Source organism: Camelus dromedarius, chromosome 16, assembly GCF_036321535.1.
Source record: "Camelus dromedarius isolate mCamDro1 chromosome 16, mCamDro1.pat, whole genome shotgun sequence".
In the NCBI taxonomy this organism is placed as follows: Eukaryota; Metazoa; Chordata; class Mammalia; order Artiodactyla; family Camelidae; genus Camelus; species Camelus dromedarius.
In genome coordinates, this window is record NC_087451.1 from 28,943,114 (window position 1) to 28,966,476 (window position 23,363).

At 52.5% G+C, this 23,363-nt stretch overlaps 2 protein-coding genes across 8 annotated transcripts in view; one reads left to right on the forward strand and one right to left on the reverse strand.

Moving 5' to 3' along the window:
* CCDC40 (coiled-coil domain 40 molecular ruler complex subunit) overlaps nucleotides 1-3,279 on the reverse strand; it is a 36,239-nt gene extending 32,960 nt beyond the window's left edge. For both annotated transcript variants that reach the window (XM_064495419.1, XM_064495418.1), the window contains exon 1: nucleotides 2,537-3,279. In XM_064495419.1, coding sequence (XP_064351489.1) covers nucleotides 2,537-2,565 — 29 coding nt within the window. In that variant the 5' untranslated portion in view covers nucleotides 2,566-3,279. The remainder of the gene's footprint in view (nucleotides 1-2,536) is intronic.
* Nucleotides 3,280-3,503: 224 nt separating this feature from the next.
* Nucleotides 3,504-23,363, forward strand: part of TBC1D16 (TBC1 domain family member 16) — a 74,981-nt gene continuing 55,121 nt past the window's right edge. For 2 of the 6 annotated variants that reach the window (XM_064495420.1, XM_031469242.2), the window contains exons 1-2: nucleotides 17,169-18,060; nucleotides 20,981-21,578. In XM_064495420.1, coding sequence (XP_064351490.1) covers nucleotides 17,793-18,060; nucleotides 20,981-21,578 — 866 coding nt within the window. In that variant the 5' untranslated portion in view covers nucleotides 17,169-17,792. Of the gene's footprint in view, nucleotides 3,565-17,153; nucleotides 18,061-20,980; nucleotides 21,579-23,363 lie in introns of those variants that run through there. The other 4 variants (XM_064495421.1, XM_031469241.2, XM_031469244.2 and 1 more) reach the window with 4 other exon arrangements.

Here is a 23,363-nt window from a genome sequence, read left to right on the forward strand (position 1 = left end):
TGGTCACACTGCCCAAGGCAATCTACAGATTTAATGCAATCCCTATCAGATTACCCAGGACATATTTCACAGAACTAGAACAAATCATAATAAAATTTATATGGAACCACAAAAGACCTAGAATTGCCAAAGCATCACTGAAGAAAAAAAAAAAAAGAGACTAGAGGAATAACTCTCCCAGGCTTCAGACAATATTACAGAGCTACAGTCATCAAGACAGCATGGTATTGGTACAAAAACAGATATATGGACCAATGGAACAGGATAGAGCCCAGAAATGAACCCACAAACTTTTGGTCAACTAATCTTCGACAAAGGAGGCAAGAATATACAATGGAATAAAGACAGTCTCTTCAGCAAATGGTGTTGGGAAAACTGGACAGCAGCATGTAAAGCAATGAACCTAGAACACTCCCTTACACCATACACAAAAATAAACTCAAAATGGATCAAAGACTTAAAAGTAAGATACAATAAACCTTCTAGAAGAAAATATAGGCAAAACATTATCTGACATACATCTCAAAAATGTTCTCCTAGGGCAGTCTACCCAAGCAATAGAAATAAAAGCGAGAATAAACAAATGAGACCCAATTAAACTTACAAGCTTCTGCACAGCAAAGGAAACCATAAGTAAAACAAAACGACAACCTACGGAATGGGAGAAAAGTTTTGCAAATGAAACCGACAAAGGCCTGATCTCCAGAATATATAAGCAGCTCATACGACATAATAAGAAAAAAAAAAAAAACCCAGTCCAAAAACGGGCAGAAGATCTAAACAAGCAATTCTCCAAGGAAGACATACAAATGATCAATAGGCACATGAAAAAGTGCTCAATATCACTAATTATCAGAGAAATGCAAATCAAAACTACAATGAGGTATCACCTCACACCAGTCAGAATGGCCATCATTCAAAAGTGCACAAATGACAAATGCTGGAGAGGCTGTGGAGAAAAGGGAACCCTCCTACACTGTTGGTGGGAGTGCAGTTTGGTGCAGCCACTGTGGAAAACAGTATGGAGATTCCTCAAAAGACTAGGAATAGACTTACCGTATGACCCAAGAATCCCACTCCTGGGCATATATCCAGAAGGAACCCTACTTCAAAAAGACACCTGCACCCCAATGTTCACAGCAGCACTATTTACAATAGCCAAGACATGGAAACAGCATAAATGTCCATCAACAGATGACTGGATAAAGAAGAGGTGGTATATTTATACAATGGAATACTATTCAGCCATAAAAACCGACAACATAACACCATTTGCAGCAACATGGATGTCCCTGGAGAATGTCATTTTAAGTGAAGTAAGCCAGAAAGAGAAAGAAAAATACCATATGAGATCACTTGTATGTGGAATCTAAAAATAAATAAATAAATACAAAACAGAAACAGATTCATAGACATAGAATACAAACTTGTGTTTGCCATGGGGGAGGGGGGTGGGAAGGGATAGACTGGGAGTTTAAAATTTGTAGATACTGACAGGCATATGTAGAATAGATAAACAAGATTATACTGTATAGCACAGGGAAATATACACAGGATCTTGTGGTAGCTCACAGTGAAAAAAATGTGACAATGAATGTATGTATGTTCATGTATAATTGAAAAATTGTGCTCTACATTGGAATTTGACACAACATTGTAAAATGACTATAACTCAATAAAAAAAAAGTTTAAAAAAATACAAGCTTGCTAGTTTTTTAAGAAGTCAAACCAATACAGAAATGTGTGACACAGACAATGGAAATCCTCTCTTATTTCTCCTGTCCTTCTCAAGATAACCAAGGGTAATAGTAAGAGATTAAAGGTATATTCTTTCAAATACGTTTCTATGCATTTATACCCACCCACCCGCCCAAATTAGAGATGACACTATATAGGTACTGATTTGCATTTAGTCTTGTCTTTTAGTGTAATCTGGACTTCTCTCCAGTACATGTAGACCTACCTTTAAAAAAAATGAAACGATACAAAAGTGTCTAATGTAAAATGCTGAAGTCTTTAAAATAGTTTCTGTCCTTTAAAACAAAGCGTAAGAGAGCAGAGGCCTGGTGGCAGGGTCTTGACTTAACTGCGGTGTATCTGTATTTTCAAGGCATTCACGGAGGGGCTGCCTGCCACCCACCAAACCTGGTGAGGGGGAGGGAGACGGGCCTGAGCTGGTCTCCCTCTCACAGCGCCTGGCAGGGGCAGCATCCCGTACAGAGACCCAGCTCTAGGGGCTCTTGGGCGGACTACCGCGCATAGTGGTTGCCATGGTTACCGCGGGAGAGCAAGTCCCGGGTTTCAGAGTGGAGCGCCCGGAGAGAGGGGAAAGAGGGAGGGTATGGGAGAGGACAAAGGGAGGTGAGAAAGGAGAACGGCGCGCAGGGGGTTGGGGGATGGCCAAGGGAGGGCAGGAAAGGCCCAGAGAGTGGGGATGACAAGGGCAGAGAAGAGGGGAAGGGGGGCGCCTAGGAGGCTACGTAAAGGGGAAAGCGTGGGGGCCGCCCCGAGACCCGCGGTCCCACGGCCGGCTTACCCGCGGGCCCCGCCGTCAGGCTCCGCCATCTCTCGTTGCTAGGCGACGCCGTCAACATCCGGCGGGCGAAGACCACGCGCCGGGCGTGCGAGGCGCGCGGCCTTTGTGCCATTCATGTGCACTAGAAATACGAAACACCTAACTATGCAAATATGTTAAAGCATACATACGCATTTTTTCCATCTCTATCTCTGAGTCCGAGCTCTACCCCGCCTGGCTCAGTTTCTGTAAAGCGACAACCGTGTCAACGTGCGTCCAACCCGGCAAGGCCGGCGCCCCGGGGGACCTGGACGGCTAAGTGCCCGAGGGTGTCAGGAGGAGTTGGGGCGCGAGGGTCTCTGGAGCCGGCTTCACTTTGTGGGGCCGAGCCCCCCGCCTAGTGCCCACCCGTCCGCCTCCAGACCTGGGGGGCTCAGCACCCACTTCCTGGGGTTCCTGAGAAGAATCCTTGGCGGAAGAAGGATGCCCCGTGGCCTCCTGGTGGGTGTTACTCTCTTTAACAAAGTAGTAAAAACCTCAAACCTCAAAATAGTAAAAATATAAGCGCAGAGGGTGGGAGAGGGACAGCGCCCACTTGGAGAGTCCGAGGGGTCATGCCTTCACTCCAGGGGCGCGGGGCAGCGAGGCCCGGAATGGAGTGGGGACGTCCGGGCCGGGACTCGGGGTCCGAGGGCGCAAGGTGACTGGGGCAGTGCCGCAGTAGGGTTGGGCCAGGGGACTGGCCGGGAGCCGGGTTGGGGCACGGGGGCGGGGCTGGCCTGGTTGGACCAGGGGCCGGGTTTGCGCGCAATTTGGGCCGGGCTGGGTCAGGCGGCAGGCGGAGGGCCGACCTGAGGCCGCGCTGGGGCGCGGGGGCGGGCGGGGTTGGGCCGGGGGCCGGGGTTGGGCAGCGTGGGGCTGGGGGGCGGGCCAGGGGCCGGGCCTCGCCCCGCGTCCCCGCCCCACCGCACCTCACTGGTGGCGGCGACAGTGGCGGCGGCAGCGGCTCCGGGAGCCGGCGCGTATCCGGCCCCCGCTGCGGGACCCGGGTGGGTATCGGGGCCCGGCCGGAGGCCGCGGGGGCGGAGTCCGAGGGGCCCGCGGGGGACCGGGCGGCGCCCCTCGGCAGAACGGGGTTGGGGGTGTGCGGGCGCGTGGGCCTGCAGCCGCGGGGCCCGGGAGGGCCCGGGATCCGGCCGCAGCCCGGAGAGGTGCGGGGTCGGAGCTGGAGCGGGGCGGGCAGAAGCACCCCAATCACGCGAGGAGCTCCCTGGGGCGCCCCTCCGCAGCGGGTGCAGGCACCCGGGGCCGGGAGTGGGCCTTATTCGGGGAGACTCAAGTCTCCTCCTGTCTGGAGCCTTGGACCGGAGAACTTGCGGTCTTTGTCTGGCTGAATCGTCAGAGCACGAGAATGAGAACTTGTAGGGGACCGCCGTTTGCCGACACAGCCCCCCAAAGTGTGTATTCAGCCCCCACAGCACGCGGGCTCTTAGCATTCCCAGCCGTAGGGTCCTGGTCTGACTGTTTAAGAGCCCCACGTCAGGAAACTCACTTCCTTTAGGCTCGGACTCTTACCCCTGTGTTTTTCTTAAAAAAAAAAAAAAAAAAAAAAAGAAAGAAAGAAAAGAAAAAGAAAAGAATAAAGACAGATGGAAAAGGAAAAAGAAAAATAATAGGCTATTTAAGATTGCTAAATGTAAGCTAAGGATCATTGCCAAAAGCCAGTGAATCTTGAAATCCTGTTCCCACACTTGGAAGCTGGTGTCGTATGTTGGCCACAATCTAGTTCAGATTCTATTCAGAAATAGGAAACGACATGATATGCTCTCCTTCCACACGGTGAAGTTTGTTTTGCTGCTTCCCCAAGTTCATAGGAGAAGCTGGGCTGGCTGTCCAGCCCCTGTGACTGGTGCCACACATCTTTCTTTACCACCCGAAGGCACCTATTCCTGTATCTGGAAAGAAGAGAGAAATGGTTCTCAAACAATGGCCATACGGTGGAGCATATTATCAAAGGGCAGGTGCAAAGGCCCAGATTAGAGAATTCCATCCCTAATCTGTCACAGATTGATTAGAGAACTTTTAAAAATCTGTGTGTTAGTTTTAGAAATTCCTCCTTGGAAGCATTCATGTTTAATTGATTAGCAAACATTAAACACGTTTAAAAACCAGGAAACTCTTGCAAGGAAAGGATTATTAAGGTGAAGAGTGCCTTTTAGTATTAAATGTCAAGTTCATTAACAGCCGTAGTTGTTGGTATGGGAAGGCGCGTTCTACGCCAAGTGTGCTTGGCTTGTAGGGTGTTTACGGTGAGCAGAGCCTCAGAATATGACTGAAGAAAGTTCTCATCAGTGGGATATTTTTAACCCTCCAGCCCTGACAGTTGTTGTGTAAATAGCTTCTGATTATCATGCATGAATTCACTTACCCCACTAAACAAACCCATAAAGTCAAGACTGAGGTTATCCCCATTTTACAGGTGGGAACCCTGACAGAGAAGTAAATTCCCCAAGTCCAAGCAGCTAGGAGTGACTAACTGGAAGCCTCAGGCCCCCAAAACCACTGTACCACACTGCCTCCCCTCTTATAACTGGCCCCAACAATTCACATGCACAGACTTTTCCCGGTCCCCTTTTTGCAGATAAGATAACATGGTTCCCTCTGCCACGTGATTCATAAATATGCAAGAGAGGGGACTAATCCGTGTCACAACTGTTCGCTAGTATCAGTTCAGTTTTGTCTGTGAAGAGCTCCCCAGACCTCAGTGTAAAGGCGTCTGAGGTGGGGAGGGTGTAGCTCAGTGGTAGAGCACATGTTTAGCATGCACAAGGTCCTGGGTTCAATCCCCAGGGCCCCCTCTAAAACTAAACCTAATTACCTCCCCCCTGCCAAAATAAAATAAATAATACAAAAACAGAACAAAAACTAAAGGTATCTGAGAAGACATTGGACTTGCAGAACCTCTACCTGCCTTTGTGGGTAGCTCAGTGCACTGGCTAAAACCATACCTCCAAAGGTAGACTGCTGGGTTCGAACACCAACCCCAGTACATAGTACTGACTTAATGCCTCTGTACCTTGGTTTCTCCATCTGTAAAGTGGGGGGCATACTACCTACCACAGAGTTCTGTTGCAACGATTATCTAAAGCACCTAGTAGTACCAGGCACATCCCAAGTGTGTATTAGTATAAATTTTTTATTGTTATTAATGACCATCATTTGGATTTATCACTTTTAATTAGATTGGTAAAAAAGGTTTGGTTTTGGTTTTTGGTTCATCAATATTTATGCTCTTTATAACTTTTCGGGGTGCTGGGTTCCTGAGGGCTGTTAGGGGAACAGAGTGACCAGGTCTGGAGTAGAGATTTTAGCATCTGCCCCTCACCAGGGCGAGGATCCCCGATCTTTTCACAGGCCTGAATCCTCTCCTGTGAGATCAGCGGGTTAGTTTCACACAGCAGTGTAGCTGGGGAGGATGGCCTTAGGCAGGAAGGATGTGCAGTGTGGTGGCTGGTTTTACTGGCGTGTGCTGTGTTGCATGTTGTTCTGTTGTTCTTGTGTTAGCCTGACGAAGGTTGACGAGGCCAGTCCATAGAAAAGAAGGCACAAGTCTCTACTTTCCTCCCCTCCCAAAAAAAGTAAATACGAGGAAATGATACAGGAAGTCTTCTCCCACCCACTGCAGTGCGGGCGGTCTCGATGCTGCTGAGCCCCCTCGCGTGTTTGCACCCCCACTCTTGCATCTCTAGTAAGTCTGCTTTGATGAGCTGTCTGATGGTATCTGATCTGAAGTCTGTCCTTTACTCCGTCTTCTGAACGAACATAGCCATCCTCATTGAGGGGCGGAATCAGACCACTTAAGACTAAGTTCAGTGTCGAGTTGCTTCAGTTGTATGACCAGAACCCACATCGGTTGTCCAGTCTGAATGGTCTGCCCTCTTCTGCCTGAGCCTCAGGTGGCTAGTCTGTCCAGGTGTCTAAAGTTGATGTATGAGATGAGGGATCTGCGTGGACCCGCCTGACCGCATACAGAGAGATGTGGCTGTATGCTTTCCACGCTCTTTCTGGACTGGCTCCTGTAGAAACCACCATGGAATGGGTGCATCCTGAGCCTGTGTCCACTGGCACGCACAGGTGTCTGTGCTGGTGTTCCACTGAGTGACCGTGCATTCAGCAGTCTGAGAGACCAGCCGTTACGCATTCCGGTGTTGGATTCGGAGCAAAGGGCGTTCTTAACACATGGCATTTGACACCCTTTCGTTTTTCAATTTCTGCAGCCACAGTGCTTTCCCTGTGCGAGACCACGTATGTTGTGTTCCAGGGGTGTTGTCAATACATTTCCCCCAAGTTTGATTTCTGGTTTGCGGTGCATTAGCTACTCCTTTACTGCAGACAGTGAGAAAGTCTGTGTGGTCAGGTTTGCAGGCTCAATACAGAGGTCAGGTGCGCCTCATCCACGTTGGGGTCGGTTGTTGGTTTTCTGGCTGGATTCACACCCTTGCCTGTTGGATATGGTCCTTCCTTGGTCCCCAGTCCTGGCTCACCTTTACATCTGTTTCTTCTTGCAGGCCCCACTTCCCTGGCTCTTTGAGGGGAGATGGTATTGGGGTATTCACTGTCGAGGGGCAGCAGATGGTCCTTGCCTTGAAAAACAGAAGCTCTGGGGCTTTCCAGGCAGTGGGTGATAATTGAAGTGACAGCTGGACAGTTGGAAGAGGAGTGCCACAGCTAAGCAGACCACCAGATCTCCCCGCGCCCTCGTTCTTTTAACCGTCTTGTCCAGTTACGGCCTCTCGAAGGTCCTTTTTCCTTATGGCAAATGGTGCAAGGTGCCAGCTCTAAGCTCCATGCCCTAAATTTCGTTCCTTCATTTTAAATGCAAGTTGCTTGTCCTGTCCTCACTTCTGCATGGGGGCCCTACCTTTGGGCCACAGCCTTTTCCCTGTGAATCCTGAATGCCACGTATTTGCAGCAGGTATATTTCTCTTCTGCAATAATCCCCTAATTTGAAGTTAGAGTCACCTAAGAGGAGGGGTGCTATCAGCTCACAGGTGTCTTATCTGGGCCATGAGACTGAAGGAGACCCGACCTCTCCAAACTGTGTGCCCCAAAGAATGGGGCTCCTGATCTTCAGGGTTTATATCACCGATTGAACCGCAAAGTTGGGGGTTCCCAAAAAGACCACGGTACACATGCCTGGTTCTGGGACGGCAGAGGGAGCTGGGGCCTCCTGCGAGGTGTGCTGGCAGCTGATACTTCTGTGGGAGGAAAGCGGTCCCTGTGTGCATGTGTCTGGCCCGTGTTTGAGATGGCATTGCCTAGTCCCGGCTTTGTGTTGACTGGGCTTTGAAGGCAAAGCAGACGAACCAGTTTCTGCTGGCCACGTGGCAGGTGACTAGGGCTCAGGGCATTTTGCTCCTGAGCAGTGTGACAGTGACAAGGCCTGGGGAAGATGCACTTGTGGGCTTTGCCCCATGACATGCCCCGCCAAGGGTCCAGTGGCCCCATTCCCTGCCTGCCTCCTCCTCGCTGCAGCGAGCAGCTGTCACAATGGGCGTGGGCTGCGTCCCTCAGGTGTGTGGGAACTGCCGGCCCTGTGAGGTGCCAGGACCAGGGTGGCCCGAGGCGGGCACACGGCACAGAGCCGTGGACGGGAGAAGTCCAGGCGGGGCCTCCCGCCTGCTGGCTCCGGGCTGCCCTGTTCCTTTGGTCTTCCTAGGAAGGTTCCAGGTTTGCTCCTTTGCGCTGTTTGTTTTCCCGTTTGGGAATTGGCGGAGCCCCGTGTACTGGCACCGGACCCAAGGCTCTGGGCCGAGGAAGCCGCCCAAGGGCGCGTGCCAGTCTGTGCGCAGCGCTTTTCTGTCCCGTTCTGCTGCCCCCTGGGGGCTTGGAGGCCAGGTTCTCTCCTCTCCTGGGTCTGGGCTGGGGTCCTCATCATGTTGCTTAAAGGGTGGTTGTTCTGCATGAGGGTTTGGTGGTCAGTGGAGATGGAGAGCCCCCTGGGAGTCAGAAGTCAGCTTTTTACATTGTGTCTTTGTGTGATGTGATTGGCGGAAGGAAAGTCCCCACAGGTGTCACTTCCTACTTCTGGGAACCTGTGACTGCGAGGTCACGTGGCAAAGGGGATTAAGGTTGCCGATGGGATTAAGATTGCCAATCGGCCAACTCTGAGGTGGGGAGGTTGTCCTGGACTGTTCGTGGGCTCGTGTCATCACAGGGTCCTCGAACACGAGAAGCGGGGCAGAGTCAGTGTCAGAGTGGTGCCCTGTGAGAAAGACTCCCCCCACATGGCTGGTTTTGAAGGAGGAGGAAGGGGCCATGAGCCAAAGGATGCAGGTGGATTTTTGAAGCCAGAAAAGGTAGAAGAACGGATTCTCCCTCTGGAGTCTCAGGAAGGAACACAGCCCGGCCGGCACCCGAGTTTACCCCGGTGGGACCCGGGCTGACTTCTGTCCTCCAGAGCTGCCAGATAATACCCTGTGTTGTCTTAGGTCACTGGGTTTGCGGTGACTTGTTACAGCAGCCGTGGGAAACTGATATGCTTGGGGTGGAAGCACTTCCTGAAGGAAGTGAGAGGGGAGACGTGTGTCTTTTCTAAAGGGCATCATTTCTTAATCCATGTTTGCTCATTTCTGGCTTATCGGTGATTTCACCTCTCGACCTAAGAGGACGCTCTTTCCCTGGGTATAAATCACCAAACCTCGGGGAACGAATTTGGGGTCATGTCTTAACTTCACCCCTGTAAATATTAGCTAGAGGAAGGCCCTGCCCCCTCCACTGCTACACGGGGTTTTTTGTAACTGCCTCTGGGCCAAGTGTCAGTGGAGACGTGGCTCCTAGTGGGAGGGAGGAGGGGACACATGTGGTTAACAGCAGGCCTGCTGCTGCCCACTGGCTCCAGCCCAGCAGCAGGGCTGGATCTGAACAGGGCTGTGAAGGAAGAAATCTACTCTCCTTCCCAGCCCCGCCCGCCTTCTCTTGGGGCTGCTGTGGTTTCTGACACCTTTCTCCTCCAGGCACCCCCACTCCCACTCTCCAGCCACCCCGAAACCCCTCTCTTCCTGGAAGCAGCCTTGAGCTCCCTTGGTCACCAGTGTAACTCACCGCGGCAAGCCGCGGAGAGCCACGCGTCTAGTTGTCAGAGGCGCGCTGGTTCTTAAGGAGTCAGGTTAGTGGGAAGGAAGGAGTCCTTAGTCTGGGGGTTTCTGCAGAGAGTCTTTTGTTTAATAAGGGTGTGTGTTTTTTCTGGGGGGAGGCCAAGTCTTTCCTTTCGAATTACACAGTGGCCTGTTTTGCAAAAATGTGGCCCTGCCTAGTGGCTGCTGATGTCTCGGAGCAGCACAAAATTTAACTTATAATGTGCGTCGATCAGAGATGATTAAGAGCCAGCTCTGGCATTTTCATTTTCTACCTTTTAAAATCATTACCTTTTTTTTTTTTGCACACCCAAAGCTGATGCTCATTCTAGATCTTGGCCTGACTCCATCACTGTATCCTTGTGCCAGCTGCCAGGTTGGCACTGCTCTCCTTACCATCAGCAAAAACACGGCGTTTGGAACTCTCCTGAAGATGGCATTCTGGTAGGCCCTTCTTAAAAGGAACTTCTCAGGGATGTCTTGGATTTAGGAGTGTGTAATCTCAAATCAGCAATACTGAAAAAAAATACTGACACGGATGTACCCATTTTAAAGGAACGATAATTAAGTGAATGCGTTCAGTGAGGTTTTATTGTTGTCAGAGAGCTATCTGGAGCTGTTTCTCTATCCACTTTCATCTCTCAGGATTTGGGGAGAGGATTTATAATCCTCGTACAAAGTGCTTTAAGCATCTTGGACTGCTATTTTGATTTCAATTTTGATTTCAATTAACTCTTAAGTCCTTACTAGAGATGCGAAAAGTCAAATAGCTGTTCCTGGCTACACTTCTCAGCTCCCTTTCGAGTGTTCACTGATTTTGTGCCTTAGGACCTCTGCTGATGGCATTTAAAGATTGTGCTAGTGTTCCCTGGTTCCCACTTCCGAGTAATTAGGAGAATACGCCTGGCCCATAGAAAGACCCCAGATCCGGGAAGGGGACCTGGGCATTCTGCTTGCTCAGGGCTCTATACCTGGGCCTTTTGGAGCACAATTTCTGGTCTATTGGGGGGAGGGGAGGGGCTATCTCTGTTCCTACTGACCCCATAGGACACCCAGTCCCTAAGGTCACAGTTGTAAACTGCTGTGCACATCTGAATGAGAACCATTCAAGGTCATGCATCTTTGTGGATTCAAGGACATTAGGAAGATCTCCCATCAGGTCGCTTGGTCTTTGCCAGGTCCTGGCACTGCTGCTGGCAGCCTGCCCTCAGTGCAGGGACCCGAGTTCTCTTTGTCACTGGCCTCCAGCCCTTTTCCTTGCCACCATCCACGTGATTTCACCCTGGCCTGGCCTCTTTGGGTGTGAACTTCCTGGTATCAAATGTCCTCTTTAAAAAAAAAAATTATTTTATTCTTCAGAGCAGTTTCAGATTTACAGAACTGAGCAGCTTTAGGTTTGGAAAATTGAGCAGTTAGTACAGAGAGTCCACACCCCTCTCCAGGTTCCACTGTTATTATGTTTTCATTGTGGTAAAGCACACACAGCAGGATTTTGAACTCTGAGCACTGTGAAGTGCACAGTTCTGCAGCATTAAGTGCATTCACATCCTTGTGCGAGCGTCAAGCCTTTCAATCCCCAGAACTCTTCCCGCCTCTCCCTCCAGGAGCCCCTCTCCCCGGGACCTCCTGGGTCAGAGCCTAGGGGTTAGGGATTTGCCCTGAGTTCTTTAAAACCCCCTGGTTTGGAGACGCACCGCGTCGGGTGGCCTGAGAGCCTCTGGCCCAGTGCTGTTCTTTGAGAGCTGAGCCTCCGCTCTGCTGCTGCTTCTCAGGGGTCCTGCTTGATTCTGGGGGACTGCACCTCTGAGGGCATCGTCCCGCCCGGAGGTGGCCTGCAACTGTGCTTTTTGGGGTTCTTTTCCTCCCCTCTCTTCTGGCAGGTGGGGGTAAACTCAGATTTATATTCACCAGCTGGAGGGCTCGGGTGGAACTGCCAAGGTAGGACGCTGCCAACTTGGATTGTGGGAGCCGCGTAGAAATTCACAGGGAGTGAGGAACCCGGCCTCCGCCGACTCACGTGCCGCCCAGCTTCCCCGCCGCGGCTGTCGCCACCGGACCCGAGTGGGGATGGTGGAGTGGAGACGGTGCTGGGGGGCTGTGGCCCCACCTGGTGAAGTGGACGAGAGGTGGTTGTCACTCTCGGCTTGGATGGAGGTGACAGGCCCCGCTGGTGTGAGGCATCCTGAACGCACAAGCCTTGCCTTCTCAGTAGCAACAAACCATCTCTTTAAACGGAAGCAAAATAATTTGGGAAAGGGGATCCCAGGGGAAAGTCCTGCAGGGGCTGGGGATGCAGGCCATGAGGGTGTGTTTGGGGAGCTTGCTCTCTGCTCCTTCCTTTGTCCCAAGTGAGGAAGCTATGGCCGGGGGGCCCCTGGGACAGCTGGGTCCTGGTGGCGGGAGGTGGCTCAGGCTGGGCGCGGTCACCATTCAGCTGCCCATGAGCAGAGCCTGGTTCACAGTACACCCTGGGGGCGGCCCATCCCACTGGGGAGAGGGGCTGGTGTAATTGAGGGCTGGCGAATTTCCAGAACTTGCTGTCGATGGTGCTGCAGGGGGTCGGGTGGTTCCCGGGGGAAGAGGTTGAATGACCCACTTCCTTGCTTCTTGCTGGAGCGTGTTGATGGCGGATGAACCACATGTGTCCGTCACGTGTGCAGCGTGGGGAAGCCGAGAGGATGCAGACCAGAACACGGGCCAGGCCACACGGGTCTCTGGGTTGCCGCTAGGGGCCCCCTCTTTAAAAATTTCCCGTGAAGCTTCACATGACAAGCATCCCAGCTGTATTAAGCTATAATTGATGTCCCTGTTTTTATCAAACAACTGAGTATACATCAAAAACAGGAACTAGCGATAGAAACAACACAAACCCTCGTTCAGCGAGCTGCTGACTAGTTGACATGGATGGCCTTCTCAGGTGAATGTATGCTTTGAACGAGGCTTTTTAAAATATCAAAAGTAGTTCACTGCAAATGGAAACCGTAAGAAAATTAGATATAGGGTGGGAAGAGATAGGCTGGGATTTCAAAATTGTAGAATAGATAAACAAGATTATACTGTGTAGCACAGGGAAATATACACAAGATCTTATGGTAGCTCACAGAGAAAGGAATGTGACAGTGAATATATATATGTTCATGTATGACTGAAAAATTGTACTCTACACTGGAATTTGACACAACATTGTAAAATGATTATAAATCAATAAAAAAATTTAAAAGAATGAAAATTAGATATAAATATAAGCCAACAATGAACGGATATTTGTCTTGGGAAGAGTGATATAAAGTATAAAAGTGTCAAGAAATCTCTAAGGAAAAGGTACTATCAATTTGCATGACGCTTAAAACCTCTATACTTCAAAATAGATAATATAATTAAAAGGCAAAGAGCAAATTAGGAAAAATATACATGCAGCAGCCATAGCAAAGGATTAAGATCTTTTCTATATAAAGAGTTCTTTCATATCAATAAGAATTCCAACACCCCAGCAGAAAAGTTGGCAAAGCACACTGACAGGAACACAAATGTTTAAGAAACATAGTACAACCTGCTCGAGTGAATCGATCATCGGAAAACCACTTTCCAATTACCAAATTAGCAAAGATCCAATTCCCTAAAAATTCTGGTACCTTTTTGGAAATCTATTGGCTGTTCTATGTCAGGGGTCCAGTTTATCCTCCCAAGGAAATAGTCAAGACTCCCAGAAATTATCCGAAGGAAACAGTGAGGATACGGATGAAGATTTGTGTATTAAAGTGTGAAGTTTATTATTTAAATAGCACTATTTGGAAACCAAATTATCTAGTGATGGTGGCTGGTTCAAGAATGGCGCGTCCTTGTAACACACAAATAGCAATTAAGGTGGAAGGTTGACATTTTGAATTTTTAAATTTGTTAATAACATGGTGTATTGGTTTCCTGTGGCCGCCATAAAAAGCACCGCAGACTGGGTGCCTCAAGCAGCAGAAATTTGCTTTCCTCTCAGCCCTGGCAGCCAGAGACGTGGGTGCTTGGTCCTCCTGAGGTGTCTCTCCCAGGCTTGTTGAAAACGGCTGTTCTCCTGTTCACGCCCCTTTTCCCTGTGTCTGTCTCCAAACTCCCTCTTCCCTCAGGAACCCAGGCCCACGGACCTGGGGCCTATATACCCTAATGATCTAGTTCTGACTTCATTATGTCTGTGTAGAACCTACTTCCAAGTAAGTTTGAATTCTGAGGTGTGGGGGTTAGAACTTGAACAGCTGAATTTTGGGAGGACAGACTTCAACCTGTATCGGAAGGAAAAATATATTTATGTTGTAATTGAAAGTAAGATATGGTGTCATTCCAGTGGGTGGCTTTGTGGCTTTTGAAAGATAGACACAGAAGATAGTAGAAAATACACAGATATTTTTGGACTGTGTGATCTAAGGCACATGTATTCTTTATACGTCTCCAAACACATTCCATAATTTGAAAAAAGAAAAAGCTTTAAAAACTAGGTCAAGGATTCTCTACTTCTACTTTGATAGCAGAGGTTGGGAACCAGGTTTCATTGAGATGAAATAGGCTCATAAAAGAACAAATACATTTACAAAGTAAATGAGGTTGGAGAGAGTAAATATTCATGGCTAATGTTTAACAGCTGTACAGGACCCACCTGGAGGCGTGTCCACCCCCTGGAACCGGCGGCGGGATTGTCCTTGCTCACCCCAGTGGCGGAGTTGGGGTGGACAGGAGCCAGAACTCCGGGTGCGGAGGACAAAGGTCTCGCGTCCAGGTGGCTGCCCCCTGGGCGGCTTGGGCTGTGATGCACCTGTTCTCTCATTTGCAAAACTACACTTCTAGGGTGCACCGTCCAGAGCCTCGGGAGGGGGCTTCACGGCTGGTGGGTGGGAAAACGCTCTGTTGTGAACGCTTGTAGTTTGGAATCCCCTTCAGGTCTTCCAGCATATTCTTTTGATTATCCTGAAAGGTGGCAAACCATCCTCACTTAAAAATGGTGTGGTTGTTGGACCCAGCTGAGTGTTGTTTGCAGCGCATCCTGGTGGTTAGGCCAGTTACACCAAGTAATACCGCTGGAAGCTCAAAAGGAGGTGGGGCTTCAGCCTGGCCCCAGCCTCGCCCGCCTGGAGGCCACGGGCCCCTGAGCACCTGGAACTTGCTGGTCTGACCTGACGTGTACTTCAGTGCAAAATACACACCAGCCTGTGGAGATTTAGCATGTCAAATAGCTCAGCAGTCATTTTTTCCATATTGATTACATGCTAACATGATATAATGGGTTAAATAAGAGTATATCATTAAAGTGAATTTCCATTATTTCTTTTTTACTTTTTAAAATTGTGGTTACTAGGAAATTGAAAATCGCATACGAGGCTCACGGCATGTATCTCCTGGGCAGCGCTGGTCTGGAGAAGGGAATTCATTTTCTTGTGTGGGCTCATCAACTGACCTTGAAATTCTGGAATGATTCTTGAATTCTAAAAATATTCTGGACAATGGAATGGAGTCATCATTAGAATGAGAATAGAGCTTTTCCAGACTATTACTTGGAAAGACAATGTGTGTGATTTTTTTTTTTTAAGTTTCATATGTTGGTTGTCAGATGGCCTCATGTGCCTCACAGTGTCCGGACAGTGGTTGAGACAGGGAGGGACACCCTCACGACCGGGGGTGGCTAGAAGGCTTCTCGAGAGGTCAGCCTGGGGGCGATTTGGGTAGCAAGGAACAGCCCTGCCTCGAGTATCCAGGAGGTGGCCCGGGCCGGGCTCGGCATGTGCAGCCTGTGGACCAGATCCAGCCTTCCATTTGTTTTGTATAGTGTGAGCTGTTAGGATGGTTATTATGTTTTTTAATGGTTGAAAAAAATTGGAAGAATTCTTTTTGTGTGACAAGTCAAAATGACATGAAATTGGCATGAATACCTGTTACCAAATTCTCGTGGGAGCACAGCACACCTGCCACGTGACATCTGCATTCGCACCATCAGGCAGAGTTGAACAGTCTCAACAGTGACCATCAGGCCAAAAATGTTTACTGTCTGGCCCTTCACAGAGCCAGCTGGCCTACCCCTCGGCCGAGGGGTCACTTGATTCTGTAGCCCACGTTGAAAAGTGGGGACTCGGGTGCCCTGCGTGTGGCTGAGGGCTGAGGAGACGAGGACCCCGGCTGGGCCTGGGCCCCCCAAAACTGGTGATTCAAGGTCATGCTGACGCTGGGAACCTTAGCAGTTAGGGAGAGAAGGGAGTGGTGGATCTTTCTGGGTAAATGCGCAGGGCGGCTCTTGGGCCAGCAAGGAGCTGTGGGAAGGATGCTGTGTTTGGGAGTTAGCAGCCATGAAGGCAACCGGAACATGGAGCCGTGGGAGACGGGAGATCAGAGCTGGGGGCCATGGAGGGGCACCCAGAAAGCCAGAAGCGGCTGGGGGTCCAGCCTGGAGCCGCGTGGTCCCAGGACAGTGAGACCGCCCCTCCCCTGCTGAGCCCACCGGACCCCCAGCCCCTGCCCTCTGCCCCAAGAGCCTGTCCGAGTGCTGGAGGCAGAAAGAACTCCATTTAGGGAACATCCTAAATCAGCTCTGGATGTGGAGGGAAGTGTACAAAATGCAGAAAATTCAAAGAACAATATAATATACCCTGAGAACCTCCACCTGTTGATAATTCAAAAAAATTTTATTGTGGTAAAAACACATGACATAAAATTTACCATCCTAACCACTTTTAGGTGCACAGTTCAGTAGCATTAGGTACATTCACAGTGTTGTGCAACCTTCACTCCCATCCGCCTCCAGAACGTCTTCATCTTCCCAAACGAAAAGTCTGTCCCCATTAAACACTCACTCCCGTCCCCAGCCCCTGGCGCCCACCATTCTACTTTCTGTCTCTATGAATTTGACTATTCTAGGGACCTCATATAAGTGGAATTCAACAGTATTTGTCCCTTTGTGTCTGGCTTACTTCACTGAGCAGTGTCCTCAAGGTTCATCCATGTGGTAGCAGGTGTCAGAGTTTCCCTCCTTCTTAAGGCTGAATAATAATCCATCACACGGATGGACCTCACCGTGTTTATCCATTTCCAATCGATGCTTGGATTACATTGACTTCAAGTCTTTCTTGTTTCTTTCCGAGAGATTGAGTTGCAGCTCCTCTGTGGTGCTCCCATCTGAGCCCCACACCCGGCCCCGAGGCTGGCCTGCCCCCGAGTCTCGGACATCCGTGACCTCTGACTGGGAAGTAGCTGTACACGCATCTTTTCATTTGCACATCATGTGTGCGGTCGTCCCACTCCCAGCTTGGTTGGTGGCCCTCCTGAGCCCCTTTGATGGGAACGTCTGGTTGATCCACGTAACTGCTGCCTGGCTCTTTGTTTTGCTTTTGCTGGAATTAGAGTTGCTTTTTCATTTCATATTCCCAGTCCTTCCGTTTCCCCGTCTGTGAGTCCAGATTTTTCTGCTGGGATATTGCTCCTTTTTGCAGAGAATCTTTAAGAGTTCTGTAGATCTTCTGGATCTGAACCTTTGATTTCTAGTTTATTTTTTTCAAGAATAAATTGTATGTAAACTCGGGTTCCTCATGAATCACTTGCGACCCTTCCCAGCTGAGTCGGCCAGTGTGCTTCGGGATGTCGGGCTGGCTTTGGGTTGACAGCCACATAGGCCGGCGGCCGTGGAGGAGGCGGGAAGGATGGGAAGGAGGAAGGGGAGCCAGGACCTTCCCTGGGAAGCACAGCAGAGAGCTGAGAAGTCCAGGAAGGCAGGGGCACCGGGGTGAACCCTGAGCAGAGAGAAAGCCTGGAGGTTTTAGGAAATTGCCGCTGTGGGAGCAGGGTCTTCTAGATCAGTTCTCAAGGGCAGTTTTGCCCCCTGGAGACACTTCGCACTGTCATGGTGGGAAGGGGTGCTCCTGGCATCTTGTGGATGGAGGCCAGCCAGGGATGCTTTAAAACATCCTGCAGTGCACAGGGCAGCACCCCCCTGCCCACTAAGAATGACCCGGCCCCACGTGTCCATAGCGCCACACTGAGAACTCAGTTCGCCCTCTCTGTGGCCTTATGGCCTGGCCTTGTGTTAGCAGGACCCCTTCTGTGGTCACTCAGCTTCCGTTCTGAGCCCACTGGTGTGAGGCTGGAGCAGCCCCAGTGCCAGTCCACGACCTTGGGCCATGCCTCTCCTCTCTCTTCCTCACCCAGGCAGGTCTGGACAAGCCCCGCCTGGGCCCAAGTGCACAGAGGATGGAAACACCCCCCCGGCAATGTCTCTGGGCCGCCTCCTTCGCCGGGCCTCCTCCAAAGCGTCGGACCTCCTGACCCTCACCCCGGGTGGCGGCGGCGGGCCCCCCTCCGTCCTGGATGGGGAGATCATCTTCTCCAAGAACAATGTCTGTGTGCACCCACCGGAGGGGCTGCAGGGGCTGGGAGAGCACCATCCAGGTGAGCCTGGGACGGGGAGGCCCCAGGGCACAGGCTGGGAGAGGAAGAGCTGGGGTCACAGGCCTGGGGAGAGCTAGCTGATCTCGCTGAAGTTCGCAAGCCCCAGCTTTGGAAGGCTCCTGGGTCATCTCCCCATTTGCCCGAATTGCCCCATCTGGGAAGCAGGCCAGTGACCTTTGATGGGGTGGGATGGAGGCGGGGGTGGGAGTTGGGGGGAGGACAGTTTAAGGGGAATTAGCCTGTATTTTGCAAGTGGAAGAGGGCAGTCAAGCACTACGGGGGTGCTGGGAGAAGGGAGCCCCCTGCCCACGGTGGCGGGGAGGGGGCATCCTCCTCTGCAGGAACTTGCCTAATGGGGGGCTTTCCCCCAGGCCCCCTTCCTGCAGCCCAGAGGGTGGGAGTGAGGTCCGAGTGGGGTGTGAAGCCCACCTGGGAATCAGGGGATATGGAAATCGTAGATCCTCTGCACCCTCTGTCCTTTAATTCACCGTTTCAAAATCATGAAGAAAACTCTCAGACTCTGTAGGGATGCAGATGGAGGAGGGTCCTTTCCTGACCCTCTGCAGGGAGCCCCGCGTGGCCCTGGGCCTTTCTGGAACTCTCCAGCCCACAGCCCTGGGCTCAGGTGGCCTGGGGGTGTTCGATCTGGTCCCAGCAGCCCAGCACCGACTCCTGAGTCCCTCAGCCTGGCTGTCCCGAGGAAGCATCGGGAAGACCGGTTCAGGAGGAGGGCATGAGCTCAGTGGTAGAGTGCGTGCCTAGTATGCATGAGGTGCTGGGTCCAATCCCCAGTAGTGCCTTTAAAAAAATGAATAAATAAGTAAATAAACCTAATTACCTCCCCCGAGGGAAAAAATTGGTTAAAAAACAAAAGATGGATTAGTGATACCCAAAGCCTGTGTGGTCCTTTGTCATTCTGCAAATGACTTGCAATAAATAAATGTATTGCTTTATTTAATTTGCATGACAACCTCATGAGAGTAGCCAGAGCCTGGGCAGGCCTCTGTCTTGGACCAGGAGGCCTGTGGTCAGAGATGCTCCCCAACCCCAGCCTGGGGTGGAGGTGGGGTGAGGACCCTGGACTCTTCCCATGGCCTCCCCAGGCTGCTGAAGAGTGCTTCTGGGTCCCTAGTCCCAGTGCACCTGCAGCCCGGCTGGGGCCCGCCTGAGTCCAGACAGAGGCCCCACGCCAGACGTCGGTACATTTGGAAGTTATGGATTACGGTCAGATCTGGGCACTTCACTGCATGCAAATTTTATGTCAACAAAACGTTAAATAAATTAATTAAAAAAGACAAGGTGTTTAAGTCATGCTAATAAACTTTTTTTAAATAGCAATTTTTATTATCTTCAACATGTCACCAGCCCACACTTGGGCTGTATGCTCTTTGATACCATTTTTTTTCCTTTAATAGTGGTGCTGGGGATTGAACCCAGGACCTCCTGCATGCTAAGCACACACATTGCCACTGAGCTACTTCCCCACCCACTAACAAGCTCTTTGAAAAGCATTCTATCCTTTCGCCTTGATATCTTTATAGTCGCCCGGACAGTTAGGTGCAGATTTAGAATCATTGGCCCCTCCAGGTTCCGAAGCAGGAGAGCCAGCTTCCAGCCTCGGCTCTTCCCTGCACTACAGGGGCCCCAGGCATTCTGCTGTGGCACCGCAGCTCCGTCCACGGCCCCCACTTACAGCTCAGGTTGGAAGCCCCGAGCAGGCGCTGGAAGCAGACTGGACTGTGTGGCAGGAGATTCCAGGGTCCTGGTCCCGGAGGGTGCTCTGGAAGGGGGTCCAGGTTCTGGGTGGCGTGTCACCGTGACCCTGTGGAGCCTGACCTCAGGGCCGACTCCGAGGACTCGAGGGGCTGGGGGCAGAGCTTCTAGGCTAGGGTCTGAGGGTGTTACGTGTTCCGGGCATAAACAAAAGAACAGCAGCAGATTTTGGAGGGCTTCTGGTGTCGTCCTGCTGTGAGAGAAGACGAGGGAAAGAGGGCAGAGGTCTCAGGCTCTCTTCCCGACCCAAAGCCATGTGATGAGAGGGTGTGAGACCCTTGGCCTCAGCCAAACGTTGTCCTTCCGCACAGCTGGCTGGCAGCCCCTGCATTCGCCTCATCTTTTGGTAGTAGGAGCTGTACCAAGGACTCAGGGTCGAGGACGAGCCCTGGGGCATGCAGGGGCCCCACTTTGGCCCCGGGGGTTCTCAGAACAGAGACCGGGAGGCCTGGGAACTTGGTGCAGTAGGCCCGGGCGTCAGGACACCCTGAAACGGCGCTGCAGGAGAAAGGCCGCCCTCCCCCAGCCTGAGCACTCGGGGGCCCTGGAGAAGTTGCTCCTCGTCTTTGTCAGCAGCCCAGGGCGTGACATCGAAGACGGCCCCTTCTTCCAAAAAGCAGCGTTAGAGAAGAAATGCTAGGAAGATACAGCCAACTGGAAAAGGCCCAAACGCCACTCATCTTGGGCTGACTCCTGTTCTGACTTAGCAGTCAAATCCGTAGGCTGCGTCACTCCTGAGACTGCGGGGAGGCCGTGACGCCGCGGGGCTCCTGGGCCCCTGCGCTCCCCCCCCCCCCCCCCGGCTGCCCGAGCTCACCCAGACGGGGCGGCTGGTGGCGGTGCGGAAGCTCCGGGGCCCCCAGTCGGTGGACAGGGTGGGGCTCCGAGCGAGAGCGGGAGGGAGAGCACAGGGCGGGATGCTGCATGAGGGCCCGGGCCCCTTGGATCTGCTGTGTGTGTGCTTAGAAAGTGCCCACAGCTTTCATCCATCCCATGATCAGCTGTGTCCCTCGGGTGTTTTCTTGTGTCTGGAGCCCGGCTGGTCTGCACACCCCCACACTTTTACTAAGCTGTGGCTCCTGTGAGAAACCAGCCAGAGGCACGGCCGGCAGGACCCCCAACCCCCTGTCCTCCTGACCCCTCACAGGCTACCTGTGCTTGTACATGGAGAAGGATGAGCTTCTGGGGGCCACCCTCATCCTCGCATGGGTCCCCAACTCCCGGATCCAGAAGCAGGACGAGGAGGCGCTGCGCTACATCACCCCAGAGAGCTCCCCGGTGCGCAAGGCTCCCCGCCCCCGGGGCCGGCGCACCCCCAGCTCAGGGGCCCCCCACCAGCCGTCCCCCACGGAGCCCAGGTCCACCCTGACCCCCAGAGACGAGGACATCCTGGTGGCGGCCCAGAGCATCCGGGACCCGGAGCACATCAGCCCCTCGCCCGAGGACGGGGAGAAGCTGGCCCCGGGCCTGGGGGTGGACGGCCCGCTCCCGGCCTCGCAGCCAGCCCACAGCGACTCGGGAATCTTGTCGGCGGTCAGTTCGCAGGACGGGACGGAAGAGGGCCGGGAGTCGCGGCCGGAGGCCGGCGAGGAGGAGGGCTCCTTGGAGCTGTCGGCCGAGGGCGTGAGCAGGGCCAGCTCCTTCGACTCGGACTCGGAGGCCTTCTCTTCGCCCTTCTGCCTCTCGCCCATCAGCGCGGCGCTGGCGGAGAGCAGCAGCTCCGTGTTCCTGGAGAGCGAGAGTGGGTGAGTTCCCGGCTCCGACCCTCTTCTCTGGGGCCGCGAGTCATGCACGTGGCCCTGCTCTGCTCACTGAGCGCTGAGGACAGGCGTCGTGTCCCGCCCGCGCCCGGCTCTCCCCATATCAGAGCCTCCGCACGCTGTCCCCGACTTCACGCCACCCTAGGGGACTGTGCTGGACGTGCAGCCTGGGGTGGGGAGCTGGGGGTTCCCGCCTCCTCTCCCCTTCCCTAGGACTGAGCAGTCCCCGCCAGGTCTGACCTTGGCATAACGCAGACCAAACCCCCCCGGGGCCAGGCCCCCGGGAGTCCTGGCGTCTTGTGCGCTGGGCGGGCAGGAGGTGGTTGGCCACAACCCCCGGGCAAACTTGGGAGGCCTGGGTGACAGCAGAGGGCTTGTGAGGGAGGCCTGGTCTCCAGCAGGCTCTGTGCTCTGCCTGTGGCCAAGCCAGGCACGTGGCCCATCCCGCCCGAGGGGTCCCGAGCCTTGCAACCTCTCACACCTGCAAGCTGCGTGAGGCTGGAGCACAGCCTCAGGGGAGATGGCAGCATTTACTCTACAGCCCGAGAGCCCAGCGGAGCCAGATGCCCGGACACGGTGGGCTCGCGGGCCCAGGCCACACACGCAGGGGCCAGGAGGGGCAGCAGTGGTACCTGCACCCTCCCCAATGGGGGAGGGTTGTCATAATGCCTTGTTAGCCACCATGCAGTGTTGTTAGGGGTCCTCAAGGCCTCACAGAAGTGGGTGTGCACAGGGCTCATGAACCATGGGCTTGCGATAGCCCAGAGCAGCTAAGCAGGTGCGGGATGGGCCACCTCTGACTTCTGCAGCCCCTTCCCATGCTCTGCTGTGGTCTTTGCTCTCATTAGACTTCCAGGCTAACAGTGGTGACGATGATGACAGTAAGCACTGACATCACAAACAGTCAGTGCACAATCACTGAGCTTGTGATGCGAGCGGGCGTGGTCCCAGCTTTGCCTGGACACTGGGTGTGTGTGCCATGGATTACTTATTCTTATGCTCACAACCACCCACACCCTGTGAGGTGGGTCCTAACATAACTCCTGTGTATAGAATGGGAAAGCGAGGCTCAGAGAGGTTAAGGAACTTGCTGGAGGTCACCCAGCCAGTATGGGAGTTGAGCCAGATTTGAGCCCAGCTGGGTCTATATGAGACCCGACACTGATACAAGCCCGGGAGACAAGGAGCGGGCAGAGGAATGCGGAACGCTTTGCTGGCTCCAGTGGGAAGGAATCTGAGATGGATTCTTTCCTGTTTTCGTAGGTATGGTCCATTGAAGCCCGAGGGTGAGCTGACATTTGTCTCAAGGACTGGAGGGCGTGTGTAAGAAAAGCGGTCAGCTGTGTCCGAGGACTCCAGTGCCCGATGCGGTTCACTGAGCCTTGTGTTTTTTTCTAATCAGGGAATCAGGCTGGGAAGGAAACTCAAGGCCTCCCCTGGGTCCTGCTGCTGGCGGGGCGCGGTCAGAGCTCCCCCTAGTGGTGCCACGTTGCCGGCCCCTCCCCATCCCCCTCCCTCAGCCCCTGAAACCACGAACCCACTTTCTGTCTCTATGAATTTGCCTATTCTGGACATTTCACACCAGTGGGATCTTGAAACTTGTGTCCTTTTGTGTCTGGCTCCCTTCACCGAGCATAATGTTCTCGAGGCCCGTCCAAGTGTGTCAGGACTTCGTTCATTTTTATGGCTGGCTAATATTCCCAACAATTTCCCCCTGAGGGTGGATTTGGGAGCATTATTCTGTACTGTGTGCAGACTTCTGAGCAGAGC